Here is a 19589-nt window from a genome sequence, read left to right as displayed (position 1 = left end):
TAAGATACAGTTGCGTGTCGAGCTCAGACAGCAGCGCTTTGCCCAGGTTAGAGACCATGGTATACTGTTAACAATTGCTAGGTGACATTTATTGAGGTTTTCCCATTGCCAAGTGCCATTCTCAGTTTTTGCACATATTATCTCATTTGAATCATATTAACTCCACCAAAAGGTAAGTTAGTTTTTTCATATTCCAGGTATACTGAGCCCTAGATGTGACCTCTACATTGTACTATGTGCCTAGCATAGGTTTTTAATTAATTGAAATATAATATTACATTAGTCTCAGGTGCACTATATAATGATCTGCCATTTGCATGCACTATGAGATGGTCACCACGCTAAGGCTAGTGGCCGTCTGTTCCCGTACAAAGTCACGCTGTTGTTATTGAGCATGTTCCTCACGCCGCCTCCTGTTTCCCCACGACTCATTACAGACCTGGAGGTTCGTGCTTCTTAGCCGCCTTCACCTGTCTCACCCCCACCTCCCTTCTGGCAGCCACCTGTTTATTCTCTGGTTCTATAAATCCGGTTTCGTTCTGTTTTATTTGTTTTGCTCTTTAGAGGCTACATATAAGTGACACCACAGATTATTTGTTTTTCTCTGTCTGACTGGGTGGACTAAAGGTGATCTCCTTCAGCCCCACGCATCTGCTAATGACTGTAAGCTTGCCACTCACTCCAGCAAAAAATGCTCCTGTGAGTTTCAAATCCAATGAATCATTTAACATCTACTCAGAGACCTAATGAGAAGCTCAGTAGAACCTTTCCCCAGCACATCTCAGAACCTCCTCCTCATACTGGTCTTCTTTTTCAGTGGATGCCATCCATCCCTTCCAATGACCAACTCACTGAGAATGGTATTTGCTGTTCCCCTTTCCTCTCAGTGCCCACCTACTCCGTTACCAGATCGCAAAGCTCACCATTTCCATCCTCAAAAAACTCTGCGCGCTCATTCCCTTTTCCTTCCATCATCATCACTTTGTCATTACACAATCACCTGTCACCTAACTGCCGGTGGCATGTTCCCTAATTGTCACTCCACTTTCCAGCTGGCCCCTTAAATCCATTTATCACACTGGAAATCCAGTGATTAAAAAAAAATACAAGCCCATGGCTTGTCAATCCCTTTGCGGGTCATCATTGTATGTAGACTTAAACCCAGACTCTCCTCTATCCTTCCAACGTTTGGACCTTTGCTGATGTCTCCTGACCTTGCTGTCTTTACCGGGAGCCGTTCTTCCCTCATGTACTGTTTGTCCTTTCTGCGTGTGGGTCTCACAAAACTCCCTCTCGCCTCTGCGTTTGTGTGTGTTGTTCCCTCTGCCTGGAAGGCTGTTCGCCTGGTACTCCTGAGACCTGGCTGTATCTTAGCCTCCAGGGACCATCTCCCAAAGAAATTGCTCTTATGATGCACGGTAAATAGCTTTATCATAATTCATCTCAGTTCACAGAAAAGTAAAGACTTTAATAGTGTGTTGGTTCACGTGTCTAGACTCTATTGCTGAGTAGGTTTACTACGGTTTCCAGAATAGCCAATAACACCTCATACATGGAAGGCACACAATAAATACTCATTAAGTGGATGAATTAATCCAATAGGAGATCAATAACAGATCTTCACTGTTTACTGATTCCTAGATCTACCTGAAATCTACCGAGACCCTCCGGAGAATGGGTCCCTCCCCATCGTGATTGGGACGTCCGTCATCTCTGTCCTCCCTCTACTCTTCCTCCTTCTCTTTCTCCTCTGCTGGTGCTGGTGTCAAGCCAAACACAGTACGTCCTGGAGGGGGAAGGGGTAACTTGGGAGGAGAGTGGGGAGAGGCTTGGTGGGTCTGGGACTCTAATCACCGACTCTCTGCAGAGGCCGTTGATAGTGAGACGAAGAGCCAAGGGACCTACGACAGGTAGGAGAAATTGGACCCTCCCAATAGAAAACGCTGCTTCTGTCTGATTCCTCAGACCTCCCTTAATGCTCTGTCTCCTTTCCCTCAGCACCAGCCCCGGCATGGACTTCCCAGAAGAAACTCAATGTAAGAGGAGTGGGAAGGGGGGGCACTGGGGGTGAGGAAGGACGTATTCAGGGGAGGACAGAAGGCATCCTGGAAGGAGCGGAGAAGGGGGGGCAACCTTGCTGGCTGTGATGTCACAGCCCTTCCCTGATTTCAGTCATCCGTCTCTGAAACAGAGATGGCAGGACCGGGCAATGTGAGGGCACTCCCTGGAAGCCTGTCCTCTCTTCTTCCTTGCAGGCGAGGTCTCAGTGGACACCCGGCCCGAGGAGGACAGACAGATGGACACGCAGGTGAGTCTTTCCTCCTTCCCCGGTCCCTTCCCCACGTGCTCTCTTTTCACCTTACCTTGTGTGCTTGTGCTGACAGGCCCCCACAGAGCAAGGCAAACAGGAGGTGATCTCCACCCAGCTACGCCAAGATTCCTGTGCAGAGAACGTGGACCCACCATTCTCCGGCGCCCTTGAGGAGCCCCCAAGATAGCGCCGTGTCTGTGCCGACTCCATCTCGTCCTGAGTGCAGAGCCGGAGCTGGCGGAGGCGGGGGGGCGGAATCCAGGCCTCAAGGGCCCCTTAAGGAAGAAGAGGCTGCGTGAAGCGTCCCACTCATGAACCTCAATACCAGTCGTCTTCTCGGAGCTCCCCGAAGACTCAAGGATACAGAAGTCTTGTCAACTGTCAAGAAATTCTGGGACCCATCACATGTCTCTTAAGGGATTCCTGGTTCTTTGTACATTTACCCCCTCACTTGCTTACTTAACAAATGTTCACAGAAGTGGACTCTTTCTCTGGACCTGTGCTGAGGCTGCACATATTGGTAAGACATAGCTTCTGCTCTTAAGGAACTCCTGGTCCGCTGAGAGAGGCAGACCGCATGGTCTGGCCCTTGGAAAGCCACGCGGGCGTAACGTACAGGAGCAGGTGGAAGGGGGATTTGGGTCACCAGGCAGCATAGCTGTCCAGGCTCGTCCAAGGAGCACACACCGGTACCAAATACCAAGAGAAATCAAGAAGAAGTGAGGGTCAAACTGAGCAGGCGGAAGTTTCTAACGACATCTTGGTCCAACGTTCTAGGAGGTGCGGAGAGCTGAAGCCTTCAGAGCGGGAAAAACATGTGCCAAGCCAGAGGAGAATGACCTACTTGGCTCCCAGCACCCACGCTTCAGCTAGAAAAATACGTTTTCTTTTAAGCTCACATTTTCTTAACAGAATGGGACTAAAGCCGCACCTATTTCTCTGGCTTCTGTGGGAATCAAAAGAGAGAACGCTTGAAAAGTGAGTAGCATTAAAAAGAGATATTCATGCACCCAAGTTTATCTTGCCTTCTAAGTCCCAGAGAGCTGTAGCCCAATGTGACTGGGGGTGATCTTGCCCCCCAAAGGCCATCTGGCAACGTCTGGAGATGTTTTTGGCTGTCGCAGCTGGAGGGGACATGGTGCTAGCGACGCCTGGTGGATGGAGAACAAGGATGCTGGTAAACCTCCTATAATGCTCAGGACAGCCCTCCTGGACGCCAGCAGAGAATCACCCGGTCCTCAATGGCAACAGCGCCAAGGCTGGGACACCCTGATCTGACCCTTATAGTCTCTTCAGTCTCAGTTTCATGCGCACTTAATTCCAGCCACATCAGTCATTTTCCGGTTACTCCCCAGAGGATTTTGGGCATGCTGAATGTGCTGTGTAAATATGTCTTAGGATCAGGCGCAGCCTCGAATGTCGCCGCTCCAGAGCGAAGTCCCTTGGAACCATTCTATTGCAGAGACACATCAGACAATAGTCCGTCTCAGCAACTTGTTCAAAGCATCATAATGTCCACACATTTTCCCTTGGTAAGGGTCTCATTGGTGCAGCAACTCCCCATTCTCCCTCCCTGCAGCGCCCGATATCTTCCAGTCCACCCTCTGTCCCCACGAATTTGCCTACTCTGGATATTTCATATAAATGGAACCATACAATGTGCGGTCTTTTGTGTCTGGTTTATTTCACTCAGCGTAATGTCTTCAGGGTTCATCCATGTCATAGCACGTGTCAGAATTTCCTTCCTGTAAGTACTGGGGATTGAGCCCAGGACCTCGTGCACGCCAAGCACGTGCTGCACCACCGAGCTCTACCCGTCCGTCAGCACCTGATCCCTTTTTAAGACTAAACAATATTCCATTGGGGTAGGTATATACCATAGTTTGTTTAATCATTCTCCCATCAGTGGACACGAGTTGTTTCCTTGTTTTGGCTGTTGTGAATAATGCTGTCATGAACCTGGCTGTACAAATACCTGTTCAAGTTCCTGCTTTTGATTCTTTTGGGTATTTACCCAGAAGTGGAGTCGCTGAGTCATTCATTGCTTCATATGTTGAGGAAATGCCGGACTGTTTTCCCCAACAGCTGTACCTACCTGCCCGCGATGCATGAGGATTTCAACTTCTCCACGTCCTCAGCCGACATTTGTTGTTGTCTTTTTGATGACAGTCATCCTTGCAGGTGAGAAGTGATGTCTCACTGTGGTTTTGATCTGCATGTCCCTAATGGATGTCAGGGAGTTTATGGGAGTATTGGAAACACAGAGGACGCCTCACTAGGCAGACGTGGTGGGACACTGGGCTGGTGACGGGAGATAAAGTGACGCTACTTGGAGCTTGTGTGCAAGTCATTCTACGGAGCAGAAGGCTCCAGCTTGATGAGTCTCAACTAGGAAAAGCCAGGCTGATGGGGGAGGGGAGGAAATCGCTCCTCATCCTCACCACGTCCTGTGCCTCTGCTCCAGTCCCCGCCCAAGTCTTCCCTCCTGGGCTATGGAGCTCAGGACGGGCCAAGGAACCATGTCCTCATCCCTGCCTGCCCTCTTCTGCCTTGGTGAGTCAGTCTGGGAAAGCCTGTGGGACATGTATGGACTCTGAGACAAAGAATTTAGAAAAACGCATCAGTGATGAATTTCAGGGCAAAAGGTGACCACAATGGTCACCCCATTTATTTGTTGCGGGGGGAAGCTGGGGCCCAGGGAGGTGGTGTTTGTCGGAGTTATTCTAGTATGTTCACGGCTGGCTCCGGAAATGAATACGGGTCTCCCAGTAATGCTGGCTGCAACTTTCTCCCACTACACTTAAATTTTTTTTTAATTTAAAAAAATGTGGACTCACTGACTAGATTATAGAGTTAGTTTGTCAGTATGCCTTTTGGTACTGATGCAAACAATGCTGCCGTTGGCAGCAACGTGGATGGACCCCGACGGCATTGTCCTAAGTGAAATAAGCCACATAGAGAAAGAAAACAGAGCAGGATCTTACTTACAGTCGGAATCTCAAAAAGCTGAACTCACAAAAGCAGGGAGTAGGTTGGTGGTGTCCGGGGGCTGGGAAGTGAGGGCGGGAGAAGACAAGAGGGTGGATGTTGGTCAAAGGGCACAAACTTCCAGTTATCAGGGGAGTAAGTTCTGAGGATCTAGGTCACAGCTTGGTGACTGGGGTTAACTGTACTATAGAGCATGCTCGGAATTTGCTAAAAGAGCAGATCTTAAGCTTCTCTCTCTCATACACACAAAGATGGTTCTGTGACGTGATGGATGTGTTAGTTAGCTTGACTGTGGTAATTATTTCACAAATCATCATGCTGTATGCCTTAGATTTATGAGATTTTTATTTGTAAATTATACTTCGGTAAGGCAGGAGTAGGAGTGCCCCCTAACAGGGCTGGCGGTGGGGTCAGATGCGTCTGGGCTTTCTCCTCCTCATGGGCTTTGTGCTGGGCATGTGTGCGCACTATTTCCCTATTCCTTCAAAAGAACTTTATCGCTGAAAGCTTAGAGGCTTGGGGCTAAGCAGGAAGGAAGCAGCTGTGCTAATGGGGATAAGAGTGCAAACTATGAACACAAACTGCCTCTTGTTCATTCATTCACTCATTCATTTAATCATTTTTAAAACACACCCATGTAGCACTTACTGTGGGCTAGATATTGCTCTGTGTTTTAAAATAGACACTTGTTTAAATGCCATTAACAAACGCAGTATTACTATTATTCCCTACTATTATTCCCATTTTACAGGTGAGAAAACTGAAGCCCAGGAGGATTAAGTAACTCATTTAAGGTCACACAGTTATGGCTCAAATACAAACTAAGGAATTTTTGCACCAAATCCATATTCTTTACCATGAAAATATGCTGCTAGTGTTCGACTCTACCTTCTACCAGCTGTAGGACCATGGACTTCATGGGACTCACTATGCAAAAAAAAAAAAAAAAAAAAGAAATAGTGTATATATATATATATTATATATATATAATATATATATATATAATATATATATATCCTTGTTTATCTGAAATTCGAATTTAACTGGGAGTCCCATGTTTTTATTTCCTAAATCTGGTAACCCTAGTGAGACTGAAATACATAATGCTATTAACTCAGTGAAAAGGTAAAAAAAAAAAAAAAAAAAAAAAAAAGGAGTCTTAGTTTGAGAGAAAAAGGGCAATAGTTCACCCTAGAGAGGGATTTGTTCAGATAGAAGGGAAATTGGGGGGAGGGCGCCTCCAAGGAAAAAATGTGGAATTTATAGATCATGCAATTTGACAGATGGGTAAAATTATATGGAAAAGCTATTGAAAATTGTGGAAAGAATTAGATACAGTTTCAAGGACAACTATGCAGGTGGAAATAAAACACACAATTATTGATCCTAGAAATAGAAAAAAATATAGGCACAATATTGTAATCCTCAGGTGTGAGTAATATTTGCACAGTCATAATAAAGTAATTAATAGAATACTGATTTAGCCCATAAGGGTTAAATGGGGAGAAGTCTAGGATTAACACATCTCTTGACTTACAACGCAGGAGACGCCCATCTGGATCTAATTACAGCATGGTGATTACAGCCAATAATACTGTATTATACTGAATGCAATTAATGCCACTGGACTGTACACTTGAAAATGGTTAAAATGCCAAATCTTATAGGTATATATTTACCACAGGTAAAAAAGTAGTGTAATAGACCCCAAACCATTGAATTGTACATTTTAAATGGGTGAATTGTATGGTATCTGAATATCTCAATAAAGGTGTTTAAAAAAAATACTGTTCTATAAGGGGGGAGGGTATAGCCCCTTGGTAGAGTGCTGTGCTTAGCATGCTCCAGGTCCCGGCTTCAATCCCCAATAACTCTGCTAAAAAACAAACAAACAAATAAATGAACAAACAATAAATAAACCTAATTGCCTCCCCCCAAAAAAATTTTTTTAAAAATACTGTATGATATACTGAAAGTTGCTAAGAGATCTGCAGTGTTCTCACCACAGAAAAGAAATGGCGACCCCAGGACGGGGTGGAGGCGTCAGCTAGCGCTGCGCTGGTAACCTTTCTGCAACACACAAATGTATCAGATCAACTTGTTGTACTTGTATGCCTCAAACCTATACAATGTTGTGGCTTCAACTATTATATTTCCATAATAGAATTATATCTCCATAAAGCTGGGGGGAGAAAAGCGAGAACCCCCCCAATCTGGCACACCGCCCCCTTCTCTTTTCAGTTGCCAAAAGTTGCCAAAAGTCTCTGCGTGGGGGAGGTGTCCTACAGGGAGCTGGGGGATGGGCTAAGGAATCCCTGTTTGGCTTCTAAAAAATTGTGGTAAAATAATAAATTAAACATAAAATTCACCATCCAGGACATTTAGTCCATTCACAACGTTCTGCAATCAACCCCCGCCTCTAGTTCCAAGACATTTTCAGCGCTCCAGAAGGAAATCCCCTATCTTTGCAATCACTCTTTAATCTCCTCTCCTCCCAGCCCCCCCCAAACATTCATCTGCTGTCTGCTTCTGGGCAGATTTATCTATTCTGGATATTTCATATACACCGAGTTATACAGTCTTGGCTTTTTACGGCTGGCTTCTTTGCCTTCAATTATGTGCATGTGTACCTTTGAAAAAAGAATTATGACAGAAGAAAGAACGCGTGCAAGTTTCTCATCACGGTGCCCAGCACGCAGAAGGGTGGGTTCACACGAGGTCCTAGTAACCGGTCCTTTTCTTCTTCCTTCAGGGCTGTGTCTGGAGCAGGTGATACATGCTCACTACGGTGGGTCAGGAATCCCCCTGGGGGTTCGGCCAGCGAGCGGGGGGGGGGGGGCAGGAGGGGTGCGAGCCTCTGTCGGGGAACTGACCGCTGCTTGCCTTCCAGGCCCGCTGCCCAAGCCCTCCCTCCAAGCCCTGCCCAGCTCCCTTGTGCCCCTGGGGACGCCGGTGACCGTCCGCTGCCAGGGGCCTCCAGGCGTGGACTTGTACCGCCTGGAGAAACTGAAATCCAGCCAGTATTTTGATTATGGGGTTCTCTCCTTCTCTGCCATGGAGAAACGTTTCGCCGGGGTCTACCGCTGCTCGTACCAGAACGGGAGCCGCTGGTCTCTTCCCAGCAGCCAGCTGGAGCTGGTGGCCACTGGTAACTGGAAGCGTGGAGGCTGGGTGTGCTGGGACGTGCGGCCTCTGGGCTACGTGGTCCTCAGCTCGGGGCTCCAAGAGGGTGACGATGGGGATGATGATGACGGTAAACCCGAAGTCCTAGCGGGGCTGGGATTAGGGTGGGGCAAGGGGGGCTTGTCCTTAAGGGCTAAATTTAGGGGAGGTGCCAAAGAACTCAGTAATCAACAGAAATAATATGCTAATACTGTATCTTAAAAAAAAAACCCTCAAATCAATGCAAAAACATCCATGATGTACACAATATTGCAATTTTAAATAATGCCAGATTCGGGCAGTGCTGTTCCAAGCCCTATTCCAGCCTGACGCAAGAGGAAAAATGCGTATTCCCTCATGCATGCTCGAATGCATTTTTTATTTGTATTGAATTTTTTCCCCCTTAACGGAGGCACTGGGGATTGAACCCAGGACCTTGTGCAAGGCGGGCCTGGGCTCTACCACTGAGCTACACCCTCCACCCCCTATTTTTATTTTTTGATGGAATAAAGTGTTCTCAACCTATTCTTTTATTCCTAATACATTTTAAAATGATTACTTTCCAAAGTAGATTTTTAAAATATTGATGCGTTTGCTTCCATGAAAGCCAGGAGAGTCAAATGGTAATATATTCTGCCTTTAAAATTTTTTTTATTTTTTATTGAAGTGTAGTTGATTCACACTGTTAATTTTGTCTCAAATTATCAGGCAACTCTTGCTGTTGTGAAGACTGTGTGCCAGGTGTGGACTGCCATGCTCTGTGATGATAACCATATCAAAGTATTATTATATCCAATAATATGATTTTATCAAATTACATAGCAGGGTAGGTTCATATTTCAGACTTCAACATGGCTTTCCCGGGCACAGTCGGATTCTGTCTTTGTTTATAATCTTGATGTTCTATTCCTTGTAAACGTGTTTGCGTTCATTTTTATTTTAAAACTTGCATTAAATATTATTTATCTTGATTACTGAGGTTGGTTTCTATTTTTTTTTTTTTCTGCATCCAAGGAGAAACCCTAGCTTGCCGCACCCTAATTCCTGACCCGAGGTCCATCATGTGCCTTGGGGACTGAGTCAAACGCTACCTCCTCATTAAATATTTCCCTCACCACACTATTTAAAGTTGCATCTTGATTTAAAACAGCGCTCGGCATTATCTTGTATGCCACACATTTACTTATTTTTAAGTTATTCTTTCTTCCTGTTGGAATTTTTGTTTCTTGGAACAGAGACTGACACATAGCAGTTGCTGAGAGGAAAAAAAAAATTGTTGCGTGAGGCACAATCACTAGTCAGCATTTGCTGTTGTGAGTATGGTGTTCCCGGTGTGGACTGCCATGTTCTGTGGTGATTAAAAATACCAAATTACATAGTAGGGTGCGCTCCCGCTTAGGAGCAGACAGCCTGGAGCCAAGCTCCGTGACTGCAGATTTCAGCCCTGCCACTTACTGTCTTGTGACCTCGGACAAGTTATTCAGCACCGTGCACCCTCGTTTCACGTGTGAAGGGGGGATATTTACAGGGGTGAATTCACTGAGGATTCAGTGAACTGATACGCGTCATTGGCTTGGAACAGCACCTGGAATCTGGAACTTTAATACAAGTTAACTGCTGTATATTGTAATACAAGCTTACGGGACAATGTAAAGTTAAGCTATTTTGTTATTGCCGTATTTGGGGTGCTGGCTATGCACTGGGTATTCTGTTAAATGCTCAATTACACTGTCTCATCCAATGGCTGCCGTTTTATAGTAGAGAACACTGAGGCACAGATGAGGGGGAGGTGTTTCCAGTCCCTAGGCTGCAAAGCCGGGGTTTGAGCCTGGGCACTGCCATAAGCCTCCAGTCACGCTCCCTTAACCACTGTGTGACCTGGTGGTGGGAAGGGTGGGTTCTGTAGAGTGGAAACAGGTGGAAAGTTCCCTAGCTCTCAGGGAGGTGGGGAGCCTTCCCACCCCAATAGCCAAGACGCTGGTCGCTGTCTTTCACACCAGAATCCTCTTTCCTCGCAGGCGTTTTCACCAAGCCCTCACTCTCAGCCCAGCCCAGTGCAGCAGTGTCCCCAGGGATGGACGTGACTCTGCGGTGTGAGAGCCAATACGGTTTTGACCGATTTGCTCTGTACAAGGAGGGAGACACTGGGCCCTACAAGAGACCTGAGCAGTGGTACCTGGCCGACTTCCCCATCACCACGGTGACCGCTGCCAACAGCGGGACTTATCGATGCTACAGCTTTTCCAGCAGTTCCCCGTACCTGTGGTCAGCCCCCAGCGACCCTCTGGAGCTCGTGGTTAAAGGTCAGGGGTGCAGACCAAAGCTTTCTCCCTCGGCCTTCACAGGCCCTGATGGAAGTTCCAAGGGGAGGGACCAAAAAGCATGGAGGAAGCGGGAGGGCAGGAGGAGACGGGGGCTTTGGAGGGTGTAAGGGGGTCTGAACGATGCTGTAACAAACTACCACAAATTCACTGGCTTAGAACATCACAGACTTATTACCTTAGAGTTCTGGAGGTCAGAAGCCCAAAATGGGTCCTACTGGGATAAAGTGAAGGTGTTGTCCAGGCTGTGCTCCTTCTGCAGGCTCTAGGGGAGGATTTGTTCCTGGTGTCCTTGTCAGCTTCTCAAGGCTCCTACATCTATCTCTTGGCTCCCACGGTCTCTTCCTCATGATCAAAGCCAGCAACATAACGTCTTCACATCTTTCTGTCTCCAACTCTTCTGCCCTCCTGCCTCTATTATACTTTTAAGGACCCTTGTGATTACACTGGGTCCACCAGATAATCCAGGATAATCTCCCCACCCCAAGATCCTTAATCCTGTCTACAAAGTCCCTTTTGCCATGTAAGGTACCATAGTCACAGGCTGTGGGGGTTAGGATCCTGTCATACCTGGGAGGCCGTTATTCTGTCTACTACAGAGCATATACACTAAGAAAAATAAATTTTAATACTGTGAATAAAGCCTTGTGATTTGTCTAGGTAAAAAATAAAACCCACAAGCAAATGCAACAAAATCTTGCAGAAATTACTTAAAAAATGATGCCATCATAGGAAGGAAACTTTGAGGTCATCCCCCTTACACCATAGTCACACGTTCTGTCTTTTTTATTTTTGATCATCTCAGTACAAGGTCTCGCTATAAAAAATCTTGCTGCTAAATTCTTCACATTAACTAATGTAATTCGAAATTCATGATTATATTTTATGTTCACTTTTTTTTATGATTATGCATTTTCACAAGTTTTTGAAGCAATCAAATTATTTAAACGGTCTCAGAATAGAGAAGACAAATGATTCTATCAGCAAAGGGAAAATTCTTGAAAATTCTTATCCTTCTAATCATCAGAGGATTAATAAAGTTAGTACAGAGTGGAATGGGAAAGTATTTGCATTCAGACTGATTTATTTATTTATTGTTCGCTTGTATTGGGACAGGGTGGCGAGTAGGTTCCTTCACTGATTTCCGCTCGGAGGAGGTCCTGGGGACTGAGCCCGGGACCTCCTGCACGCTGAGCATGCGCTCTGCCACTTGAACTATACCCTTCCCCCCATTCAGACTCATTTTCATTCAAATCTAGCTAGTGAGCTAATTATTCACTAGGAATCATCTTTCATCCTTTAAAAAAAAAACAACTTATTGAGGTTTGATTTATATGCCTTAAAGTTTATCCATTTTAAGCATCCAATTCAATGCTTTTTGGTGAGTTTAGAGTCGTGCAGTCATCACCACAGTCCAATGATGGCGCATTCCCAACACTGCTAGAAGATCTCCTGTGTCCATTTTCATCCCATCACAAACCTACTACTTCTGCGAATTTGCTTTTTCTAAGAATTTCCTATACTTTTTTGTGACTGATTTCTTTCACTCAGCATGTTTTTTTTCTGAGGTTCATTCATAATGTAGCCTGTGTCAGTTTTCCGTTCTTAAACGGTGCTTCTTTCAAAAGGGGACAGCACAGCTCATAAAGAAAATGTGATACATACACCCAGTGAAATATTATACAGCCTTAAAAAGAACGAGATCTCGTCACATGCGACACATGGATGAACCTTGAGGACACCGTGCTAAGTAAAATAAGCCGGTAACAAAAGAACATATGCTGGATGATTCTACTCATACGAGGTAGTCAAATTCATAGAGAGAGAAAGTAGAATGGTGGTTGTCAGGGGCTGGGGGAGAGGAGAAAGGAAAATAGTGTTTAATAAGGACAGAGTTTTAGTTTTGCAAGATGAGAAATTCTGGAGCTCTGCTGACCCATAATGTGACTGCACTTCATACTGCTGAACTGTACACGTCAATGTTCAGGATGTTACACTTAATGTTACGGGATTGCAACTACACTTAGAAATAAAATAAAAATCAAAGAGGCCGGTATATGTTTCCCTGCTCTAATATCTGAAGATGTTTTCTTTTCTTTTAAGTCTTTGTCTCCTTTCCCATCTCATGCTTCCTACTGCATCTTCGAAACCTATCATCTGACAATTTCTCCACATCCGCCGTCTCTACCTGCACAACCCCAGCAGCCTCCACACTGGCCTCTCTGCTTTTGATTGAAATATAATTGACCTATAACCTTGCATAAGTGTAAGGTTTATAACGTGTTGACTTGGTACATTTATATATTGCAACAGGATGACCATCATAGCTTAGCTAACACCTCCATCTTGTCACATAATTACTATTTTGTGTGTGTGTGTGTGTGTGTGCGCGTGTGTGTGTGTGGTGAGAATGTCTAAGATCTAGTCTCTTAGCAACCGTGAAGTCTGGCATATAGGATGCTGCCTGTAATCACTGTGCTGTGCGTTAGGTCTCATCTCCGAGCTGCAGGCTTGTCTGGCTTCGCACATTTACCCTCTTTAGACAGTTAGCAAAACGACAGCAAGAGGAAACCTTTAAAAACAGGTGGTTAAAGTCAGATGATTCAGACCTTTGCTCAAAGTCAGCAGAGCTGCCACCTTGGTCTTCTCCAGCCCCTGCGTTACTTGTCGGATCACCTGCCTACTGCTCCCTGCCCGCCCCTCCCCCATTGACTCTGCTGTAGATACACTGGGCGTCTTGCCTTCCTTTGAAAATGCAGGCTTAGTGTGGCCTCAGGGACTTTGCACGTGCTGGGAGGCGTTCCCCAGATATCTCCATGACTCATTCCATTGCCTCCCTCAGGCCTTCAGTCAGAAGTCACCTTCCTGCCTCTCTGACACTCTCTAGCCACCTCCTCTTTGTGACAGCAGGTCACAAAGATCTAGGAGACGGGACAGAACCGAGCTTTGAAAAGCAGGGAAGGCATTCACAGGGACTGTCATTCACTAGCCCCAGAATGTTCTAGGTACATCCCTCAAAGGCTGCTTCACACCCACGACGGTACAGGGATAGACACTTCTTTATTTTTATTTTCCAGGGGAGGAAACTGAGTTGCAGAGAGGCTTTACTATTTGCTCAGGATCTAACCCTAATGGAGCACAGAACTCTCTTTTTATTTTTCCTGATTCCTCAGGGAACTCCGTGACCCCCAGCTGGCTGCCCACAGAGCTGCCGTCCTCTGTAACAGGTAAGTTCTGGAGGACTCACCTCCGTGTCTGGGGTGCAGGGCACACGGACTCCTCTTTTGCTTTCTCCTCTCTGTCTAGATTTCTCAGTTTAATTCACTTGCCTCTTTCACAGATTTGCTTTGTTTTAAAAATCCCTTAATTCTGCGTGTAAGGAGGGTGCGTGTTGTAAGTAGACGGTATGCCTAGCCTGTCTCACATCCCCACCACGATCCAGCCTTAGCGTTGTGGCTTATGTGTCATATGTGGAAGAACAAGCTCAGTGTCTTGGAAAATTGTAGATTCCTGGACTCCAATTCTGAGCCTCTGACGCCATTGGCCAGCCATTCTCAAACTGCAGTGGGCCTGAGACTCACCTGGAGGGTTTATCAAGGACAGACCTCTGGGCCCCGAGAGTGTCTAATTCAGAAGGTCTGGGGTTGAGGCCAATAATTTTCAGTTCTAACAAGTACCCATGGGATTTTGCTGTTGATCTGGGGATGCCACTTTGAAAAACCAATGCATTTATTAAAATTAATTAATTAATTTTAAATCAGTTTTTTTAGGGGGGAGGTAATTAGGTTTTTATTTAAGTTTTATTTAGTGGAGGTAGTGGGGCTTGAAGCCAGGACCTCCTGCATGCTGAGCACGTGCTCTACCAATGAGCTATCCTCTCCCTCCTAAACCACATTTTTTAATATATATGTATTTTTTGAAGTATAGTCAGTACACAATGTTGTGTCAACATCTGGTGTACAGCACACTGTGTCAGTCATACACAGACACACGTATATTCCTTTTCCTATTCTTTTTCATTTCAGGTTATTGCAAGATATTGAATAGAGTTCCCCGTGCTACACAGTATAAACTTGTTGTTTATCTATTTTATATATAGCAGTCAGTATCTGCAAATCTCGAACCCCCAATTTAACCCTCCCCACCCTCTTCTCCCCACTGGTAAACATAAGTTTGTTTTCTATGTCTGAGAGTCTGTTTCTGCTTTGTAAATACGTTCATGTATGTTTTTTTTTTTTTTTTTTAGATTCCACATATAAGTGATATCATATGGCATTTTTCTTTCTCTTTCTGACTGCACTCCATTTTGTGTGAGCCACAGTGTTCCCCATTTTCAAACGTGTCTCAGTGGCTTCTGGTGTATGGATGACAGCCTGTGCCTTAAGAAACAGTGCACGAGGCTGTGGCACCTCTGCCATTTCCTGTATCTCAGGGAGACCTCAAACCCAAATTACAAGCATCGTGTTGAAAGGATCCAAAGTGGATGAGAATGTGCTGACAGATGGCGCTGAGGGCAGGAAGGGGCTGTTACGCCAGAGGAGGCACAGCTCGTGTCCGTGCATGCACATGTGTGCATGTTTCTTACCGGAATTTAAAAAAAATGACATATAGTTGATACAATACTATATAAGTGACAGGTGTACAACATAGTGATTCACATTTTTAAAGGTTATACTCCGTCTATAGTTACTATAAAATATTGGCTATATTCGCTGTGTTGTACAATATATCCTTGTAGTTTATTTGTTTTATATATAACAGTTTATTCCTCTTAATCCCCTGCCCCCGTCCTGCCTCTGCCCTCTTCTCTCTCCCCACTACTCATTGGAATTTTTAAACTTTTTATTTTGAGATATTGATTCACAGGAAGTTGCAAAGATAGTACAGAATATACCCTTTGCCTGGAATGCCCCAATAATTACAGTACAGCATAAAAACCAGGAATCTGACGCTGGCTGAATATTTAGTTCTATGTTGATTTATCACACATGTAGGTTCATATAGCCACCACTGCATTCAAAATACTATTCCAAGTAACTGAAGCATTATACTGTACCCCAGAAATTGACACAATATTGTAAACTGACTATACTTCAATAAAAAATACATATGCAAAAATAAATAAAGTAGTATCTAAACTAAAACCAATACTATTCCAAGGAGAAAAAAAGATAACGATATTTCTCAGGGCCCTCCTTCATAGTCACCCCTCCCCTCCCACGATCCCTAACCCCTGGCAAGTTCTAATTTGTTCTTCCTCGATTTAATTTGCCACTTGGAGAGTGTTATATATAAATGCAGTCATATCATGGGGGAGCCTTTGAGACTGCCTTCCCCCCACTTAGTATCGTGCCCTTGAGGCCTGTCCAAGCTGTTGCTTGTATCAACAGTGTGCTCCTTTTTATGACTGAGTAGTATTTCATGGTACACACGTACCACACCAGGTTTAGATCCAAATTCAAACAAAAATTCATCAGTGACACTCACAGGCAGAGAAATAACAGAACAAATAACATCTCAGCTCTGATTCTACCACGGATGAGTGAGCGTAAGAGAGGCTGTGATGAATTGGTTCCACCATAAAAAGGCCCTCAGAGGCTGTCCCCACCGTCACCAGGAGCTACATATTTATGGGCTGAGGGGGTTCAGGAAATATTTATGTAAAAATGGTAGGAGGTCCCTGGTGAAGGAAATGGCCTCAATCAGGAGGGAAGTCTCTTCTGCTCAGGGATGACATCAGTTTTTTTTTTCCCTACTGAGCTCACCTAGATCTGCAGATCCAGTTTGTGTTTGTAAGACTGAGATGCAAGTCACACACCGCAACATTCACCGTACTTGCTAGACTAGCTATAATCATCATCGTAACAAAAAAGCACGATTGTTGGCGAGGATTTGGAGACACTGGGACCCTCATACCCTGCTGGTGGGGAAAAAAATGCTGTAGCTGCTGTGGAAAACAGCTTGGTGGTCCCTTAAAGAGCTAAACATAGAATTCCCGTATGACTCAGAAATTCCAGCCTAGGGATATACCCTGGAAAATTAAAGAATGTACATTCACACAAAAGCCTGTATGGAATGTTCATGGCAGCATTATTCGTAACGGCCCCAAAGTGGACTAAGCTAATGCCTGTAAGGGGATGAATGGATCCGTTTCTTATTAAACCTCTGAGAAGCAGAAGACAGCATGTCTTGGGCCTTTTGAGTTTGTCTTTCCTCTGTGTCTGCGCAGTGTGTGTTAGAGAAATGGGTTCCTGGGAGGCTGGACATCTCACAGGGGCAAGGGGCAGACCTGACATCACCCGTAATCCTCCTGCTTAGAATCGTCAGAAGCCCCAGGGAGGCTGAGCCCCTCGCTCGTGAACCAAGGCTCCACAGCTGGTGAGTAAGTCGGCGCTCAGAGCTCAGCAGAAAGGAGTGCGAGGACTGGCCTCTCTCTTCTGTCATTTAAGGCTGGAGTCTCCTCAAAACCACCTGCCTCTTCCCAGGAGAGCCCCTGATTTGAGGATAAGGATGGGGTGGAGATGGGCTCCGAGCTTGAGGGCAGAGGAGCATCTGGGTAATGTGGATGCTTCCATACGGCGGCACTAAGCCGACCACGGGAGGGCCGTGCCCCTCCCTGCACAGTGCTCTTCTGCCTTGGCTCTGATCCGTGTGCGCAGCCGTGTTCCCAGGGCTTCCATGCATGGCCCGGGCTGCAGCCCCACTCAGATCGTGGTTGAGCCCCTTACTACTCCAGTCCAGGGCAATGTGCTTCTCCCCTGCGGCAGCTCTCTTTGCCCCTGCTTTCTCCAGAAAAAGTCTCCATTTCCCTTGGAAAACAGGGAACCTTGACATATCCCGAGGGTAGGTTGGGCATCTCCATTGTCCCCATGCAACTCTAGCTTTCTTTAGGCTTTCTAAGACCCTCATGGGATTTTCCCCCATCCTCTTTTCAAGACCCTTCTGGGGTCCTCATCACCCTCAGGACAGGTAGGAAAACTGACTCATAGATGCCCCATATCTCATAAGTGACGAGTCTGGGGGTCAAACCTGAATGCCATGACTCTGCAGTTCACAGTCTCCCTGTAGCCCTGGCGCTCTGCCTCCCAGGTGTGCGCGCTCAGGACAGGCGCAGAGACGCGGAGAGGAGAGGTGGTCCCAGCCCTTCGCAATTATCCTTTCTGATTCTCAGAATCTTCTAGGAATATCACCATACTTCCAGAGGCGTCAGACCCTCCAGCTGGTGAGTACGTGTCCGTCTCTGGACCAGCTTCCTCCCCGCTCCCTGACTTTACCCAAGGCCGGCTGCTTTCCCTACACACAGGAGCTACAGCCCTGGGCTCTTGGGCTCTGGTGTGTAGCGTGTGAAGGGGAGGGGGTCTATCAGCATCTGGAGCTCAGAGCTGGGCAAAGATCAGGGGTGAAGGTTGAGGTTTTCTAAAGGGTCAGAGAAAGATCAACTTCATCTCTCTCTCTGCCCTCTGACAATGATCTTCTCTTCCACAATTAGCCAAATAACCAGGTAGTGTCTGTGTGTGGGGTGGGGTCGTGTCAGGGGCCTGAGAAGGGGTGTGTGGAAGAGGTGGTGTTTAGAGAACTGGGCTTATCTGGTCCTAACCCTCGAGAGGAGGAGAGGACCCCTCTGGCATCCTGGCTGGCAGAGGGTAACAGGTTCTCACGTGGGGGCCGTGGCTTAGAGAGGGTCCTTCTGCCATCCGCTTCTGTCTGTCTTCGTTCCTCCAGGTCCCGCCCTCCAGCGCTACACTGAGGGCAATCTGGTCCGGATATGCCTCGGGGCTGTGGTTCTAATATTCCTGGTGGGGATTCTGGCAGAAGATTGGCACAGCCGAAGGAAACCCCTGAGGCGCCGGGTCAGAGCGGCCCACAGGCCACTCCCACCCCTCCCACCCCGCCCGCAGAACTAGGAACTACACAGCTGTCAGGACAGGGGTCGACCGGATGGTCATAACCACGGATAGCATCATTAGAATCCCAAGCTTTGCTTGCATCTAAGAGACAGGTTGTGGGAGTGGGGAGGGGACTTAGAGTGTGTGGAGCGTGAGAGCAGAAGAACAGAGGCTACAAGCTGTGGAAATGGAGGCTCTTCTTGGCGCCCCAGCAGGAGTTGTTGGGCCTCTGTCTGACTCTCTGTCCTAGGACCCCCTGTTTGGGATGGAAGGAATCTAGTGGATGCCAAAGGCTCCTCACTGACATCTTGCTCATTGTGGGCCGTGTGGCACCCTAACCGGATCATCATACTTTCCCCTCTCTCCAACCTTCTCTACCATGGGTTCCAGATCGGCCTCTAATATTCCCAGCTCTCACAGCTGACCTGTTCTGTCCCCCGCACAAAACTCTCCCACATCCCATTTGCCCCCTGTTCTTTTTTCTTTTCCTGGTTATCCCCAAACCTAACCCTCACTCAAGACCCATCTTAAGCTGCAGTCGGAAAAATCGCCTTTTGTTCCTTGAGATGGACCTGGTTTCTTTCAAGCTTTTGGGTGTTCTATTCATTTCCCCTACAATAGAATAATAATTCTAACTAACGTGGCAATGGCTTATCTTTATGTTCGAAAAAAGTCCAAAGTCCTAAGCTTGTCCTAAAGGCCAGAATAGGTAAAGCCATAGAGACAGAAAAAAAACTGGTGGTTGGCAGGGTTTGATGGGAGGAAGGAATAGGGAGTAATGACTTAATTAGTATAGTTTTTAAAAAAAAAATTGTAGTGATGAAAATGTTTTGAAACTAGATAAAGGTGGTGGTTTCACAACAAGGTAACTGTACTAAATGCCACTGAACTATTCACTTTAAAATAGTTACAATGAGGGGA

The 19589-nt window shown here is 46.2% G+C and overlaps 1 protein-coding gene across 4 annotated transcripts; it reads left to right on the top strand.

Annotated features, from left to right (window-relative positions):
• The first annotated feature begins 1763 nt into the window (after window positions 1-1763).
• On the top strand, window positions 1764-19181 carry GP6 (glycoprotein VI platelet). 4 transcript variants are annotated; one of them, XM_064489840.1, is made up of 11 exons: window positions 1764-1779; window positions 1868-1910; window positions 1999-2036; window positions 2256-4492; window positions 8052-8087; window positions 8190-8447; window positions 10480-10764; window positions 13956-14009; window positions 17101-17160; window positions 17964-18004; window positions 18505-19181. In XM_064489840.1, the coding sequence occupies exons 4-11, from the start codon at window positions 4420-4422 to the stop codon at window positions 18568-18570; spliced, it is 873 nt and encodes a 290-aa protein (XP_064345910.1). In that variant the 5' UTR covers window positions 1764-1779; window positions 1868-1910; window positions 1999-2036; window positions 2256-4419; the 3' UTR covers window positions 18571-19181. The 4 variants fall into 4 exon arrangements, with proteins under 4 accessions (XP_064345910.1, XP_064345908.1, XP_064345907.1 ...); XM_064489838.1 differs by having other exon boundaries at window positions 17954-18004; XM_064489837.1 differs by having other exon boundaries at window positions 2256-4176; window positions 4397-4492; window positions 17964-18648.
• Window positions 19182-19589: the final 408 nt, after the last annotated feature.

Source organism: Camelus dromedarius, chromosome 9, assembly GCF_036321535.1.
Source record: "Camelus dromedarius isolate mCamDro1 chromosome 9, mCamDro1.pat, whole genome shotgun sequence".
In the NCBI taxonomy this organism is placed as follows: Eukaryota; Metazoa; Chordata; class Mammalia; order Artiodactyla; family Camelidae; genus Camelus; species Camelus dromedarius.
Note: the sequence above shows the minus strand (reverse complement) of the source record. Positions and strands in the feature narration are given on the sequence as shown.

Excerpts from the sequence above, each read along its gene's own strand:
- GP6 (XM_064489837.1), top strand. The coding sequence starts at position 4,420 with ATGAGGATTTCAACTTCTCCACGTCCTCAGCCGACATTTGTTGTTGTC. Across the intron at positions 4,493-8,051 it reads GATGACAGTCATCCTTGCAG|GGCTGTGTCTGGAGCAGGTG; the intron begins GTGAGAAGTGAT and ends TTCTTCCTTCAG. Across the intron at positions 8,088-8,189 it reads GGTGATACATGCTCACTACG|GCCCGCTGCCCAAGCCCTCC; the intron begins GTGGGTCAGGAA and ends CTTGCCTTCCAG.